This window comes from Solanum stenotomum, chromosome 3 (genome assembly GCF_019186545.1).
Source record: "Solanum stenotomum isolate F172 chromosome 3, ASM1918654v1, whole genome shotgun sequence".
In the NCBI taxonomy this organism is placed as follows: domain Eukaryota; kingdom Viridiplantae; phylum Streptophyta; class Magnoliopsida; order Solanales; family Solanaceae; genus Solanum; species Solanum stenotomum.
This window is the reverse complement of record NC_064284.1, coordinates 31309331-31312785: the sequence shown is the minus strand read 5'-3', so window position 1 is coordinate 31312785 and position 3455 is coordinate 31309331. Positions and strand designations below refer to the sequence as shown.

Below are 3455 nucleotides of genomic sequence, written 5' to 3'. Positions count from 1 at the left end.
CGGAATCGACGGAAATCCGATCCGAGTCCCGAAACTCCAAATGACTCGAAAAAGCACTTTTTAACCAACTTTAACTCATAAAAACTCAACTTCTCAAAAACTCAACTTTTTACCAACTTTTCCTCAAACCAACTTTACAACCACAAAACATGGGACTCGGGGCAACTACCGAAAGGGCAAAATAGTCATTTCCATGAAAAATTACCAAAATGACCTTTCGGGTCATTACATCATTCACCACTAAAAACCATGTTCGTCCTCGAACATAAAGTAAAAGAAAGTACCTGAAGCCTCGAAAAGCTGGGGATATCGGACCCGCATATCATCCTCGGACTCCCAAGTCGCCTACCTATCTGATCGATGCCTCCACTGAACTTTCACTGAAATGATGTCCTTGGTCCGGAGCTTGCGAACCTGCCTGTCCAAAATAGCTATAGGCTCCTCCTCAAATGTCAAATCTGGACTCAACTCCACCGACTCAACCGAAATCACGTGAGACTCATCCGGAACATACTTCCGGAGCATAGAAACATGGAAAACTGGATGCACGGCTGTCAAACTAGGTGGCAAGGCTAACTTGTAAGCCACCTCTCCCATCCTCTCCAAAATCTCATATGGGCCAATGAACCTAGGGCTGAGCTTGCCCTTGTTCCCAAATCTCATCACACCCTTCATGGGCATACCCGAAGCCAAACTCGATCACCCACCATGAACTCTTAGGGTCGAACCCTTATGTCAGCATAGCTCTTCTGCCTACTCTGGGCAGTCAAGAGCCTACTCTAAATCACACGAACACGCTCCATATCCTCTCTAAGAATATCAGTACCAAGGGAGTCCACCTCCGCTGAATCAAACCATCCAATAGGTGATCTACACCGCCTACCATACAGTGCCTCAAAAGGTGCCATCCCACTGCTAGAATGATAACTGTTGTTGTAGGCGAACTCTGCCAATGGCAAGTGCTGATCCCATCTAGTACCAAAGTCGATCACGCAAGCCCGAAGCATGTCCTCCAACACCTAAATAGTCCTCTCAGACTGACCGTCAGTCTGAGGGTGAAAAGTTGTGCTCATGTCGAGTCTAGTGCCCAAATCATGCTGTAATGCTCTCCAGAAATGAGAAGTGAATACTGAACCCCTGTCAAACACAATAGACACCGGCACTCCGTGTAACCGCACAATCTGACTAATATAAATCTGAGCCAACTTCTCCGCTGTATACCTCACTCGGACCGGGATGAAATGAGCAGACTTGGTCAGTCTGTCGACGACCACCCATATAGAATCATAACCACCCATGGTGGTAGGCAATCCAACTATGAAGTCCATAGCAATCTTCTCCCACTTCCAAGTAGGAATGGGCATCCTTTGAGTCACACCACCAGGCTTCTGGTGCTCACACTTGACCTGCTGACATGTCAAGCACCTAGCCACAAACTCTGCAATATCCCTCTTCATCCCACACCACCAATAGTGCTGACTAAGATCATGATACATCTTCGCCGCTCCGGGATGAATAAAATACCTAGAATAATGAGCATCCTCAAGAATCAATCTGATCAAATCACCAACCTTGGGCACACATATCCGGCCCTCAATCCTCAATACACCCTCGGAGTCAATCTTAGCCTTCTTGGCTTCACCACTCATCACCTTGTCCCGGATGAGACATAACTTCGCATCCTCATACTGATGCTCTCTAATCTGCTCCATCAAAGATGAACGGGCCTCAATGAAGGCAAACACACCTCCACTCTCCTCAGAAACCCGAAATCTCACCATGCTGTCAAATAACCTCTGAACATCCCGAACCAAAGGCCGCCTCTCAACACTAATCGCGGCAAGACTCCCCATACTAGGAGTCTTCCTACTCAAGGCATCGGCCACCACATTGGCCTTCCCGGGGTGATACAAAATGGTCATGTCGTAGTCCTTGAGCAACTCAAGCCACCTACGCTGTCTCAAGTTCAGATCCCGCTGAGTGAATATGTACTGTAGGCTCCTATGATCAGTAAATACCTCGCAATGAACACCATATAGGTAATGTCTCCACAACTTAAGCACAAATACCACAGCCGCCAACTCCAAATCATGAGTGGGGTAATTCCTCTCGTGTGCCTTCAGCTGTCTAGAGGCATAGGCTACAACCTTACCCTTCTGCATCAAAACACCTCCAAGTCCAACACCCGAAGCGTCACAATAAACAGTAAATCCAACACCCTCCTCTGGCAAAGTCAAGACAGGTGCTGAAGTCAATAGGGATTTGAGCCTTTGGAAGCTCGCCTCACACTCGGGTGACCAATGAAAAGGAACCGTCTGCTGAGTCAATCTGGTCAACGGCGCAGCTATAGTAGAGAATCCCTGAACAAAACGCCGATAGTAACCCGCCAAGCCAACAAAACCCCGAATCTCGGTAGGTGATGTAGGTCTAGTCCAACCCTGAACCGCCTCAATCTTGGCCGGATCAACCCTAACTCCATCCTTAGACACCACGTGCCCTAGGAAAGCCACTGACTCAAGCCAAAACTCACACTTAGACAATTTGGCATACAACTTCTCATCTCTCAACTTCTGTATCACGGCCCTCAAATGACAAACATGATCCGCCTCGATCTTGGAATATACCAAGATGTCATCAATAAACACAATCACAAAGGAATCCAAGTATGGGCGAAACACTCCATTCATCAACTCCATGAACGTCGCAGGGGCATTGGTGACCCTAAATGACATCACCAAAAACTCATAATGACCATATCGTGTGCGAAAAGCTGTCTTCGCCACATCTGAAGGCTTAACCCTCAACTGATGATACCCAGATCTCAAGTCGATCTTAGAGAACAAGGCTACCCCCTGAAGCTGATCAAACAAGTCATCAATACGGGGAAGGGGATAATTGTTCTTCACCGTTACCTTGTTCAACTGTCTATAGTCAATACACATCCTCATCGACCCAACTTTCTTCTTCACAAATAAGACCGGTGCACCCCAAGGCGACACACTAAGGCGTATGAATCCTTTACTCAATAAGTCCTGAATCTGATCCTTCAACTCAACTGGAGCCATACAATAAGGTGGAATAGATATGGGCTTGGTGCCCGGCTCCAAGTCAATAGAGAAGTCAATATCACGAACAAGAGGAACACCAGGTAGATCCTCGGGAAACACATCAGGGAACTTCTGAACCACCGAAATAGACTCCATGGCCGGTGACTCAGCTCCAACATCCCGAATAAAGGCCAAATAAGATAAACAACCCCGGTCAATCATCCTCTGAGCCCGAATATGAGATATGACCTTGTTGGGATACGAACCACTAGTCCCTCTCCACTCCACTCTAGGAATACCCGGAATAGCTAAGGTGACAGTCTTAGCATAACAATCAAGAAGCGCATGATAGGGGGAAAGCCAGTCCATACCCAATATGACATCAAAGTCTAACATATCAAGAAGAAT

At 47.0% G+C, this 3455-nt stretch overlaps 1 protein-coding gene across 1 annotated transcript; it reads right to left on the bottom strand.

The window, feature by feature from the left end:
* Nucleotides 1-345: 345 nt before the first annotated feature.
* On the bottom strand, nt 346-681 carry LOC125857531 (uncharacterized). Its single transcript, XM_049537133.1, has one exon. It carries the CDS (start codon nt 679-681, stop codon nt 346-348), a length of 336 nt encoding a protein of 111 aa, XP_049393090.1.
* Between the last annotated feature and the right edge of the window lie 2774 nt (nt 682-3455).

Excerpts from the sequence above, each read along its gene's own strand:
- LOC125857531 (XM_049537133.1), bottom strand. The coding sequence starts at position 681 with ATGCCCATGAAGGGTGTGATGAGATTTGGGAACAAGGGCAAGCTCAGC.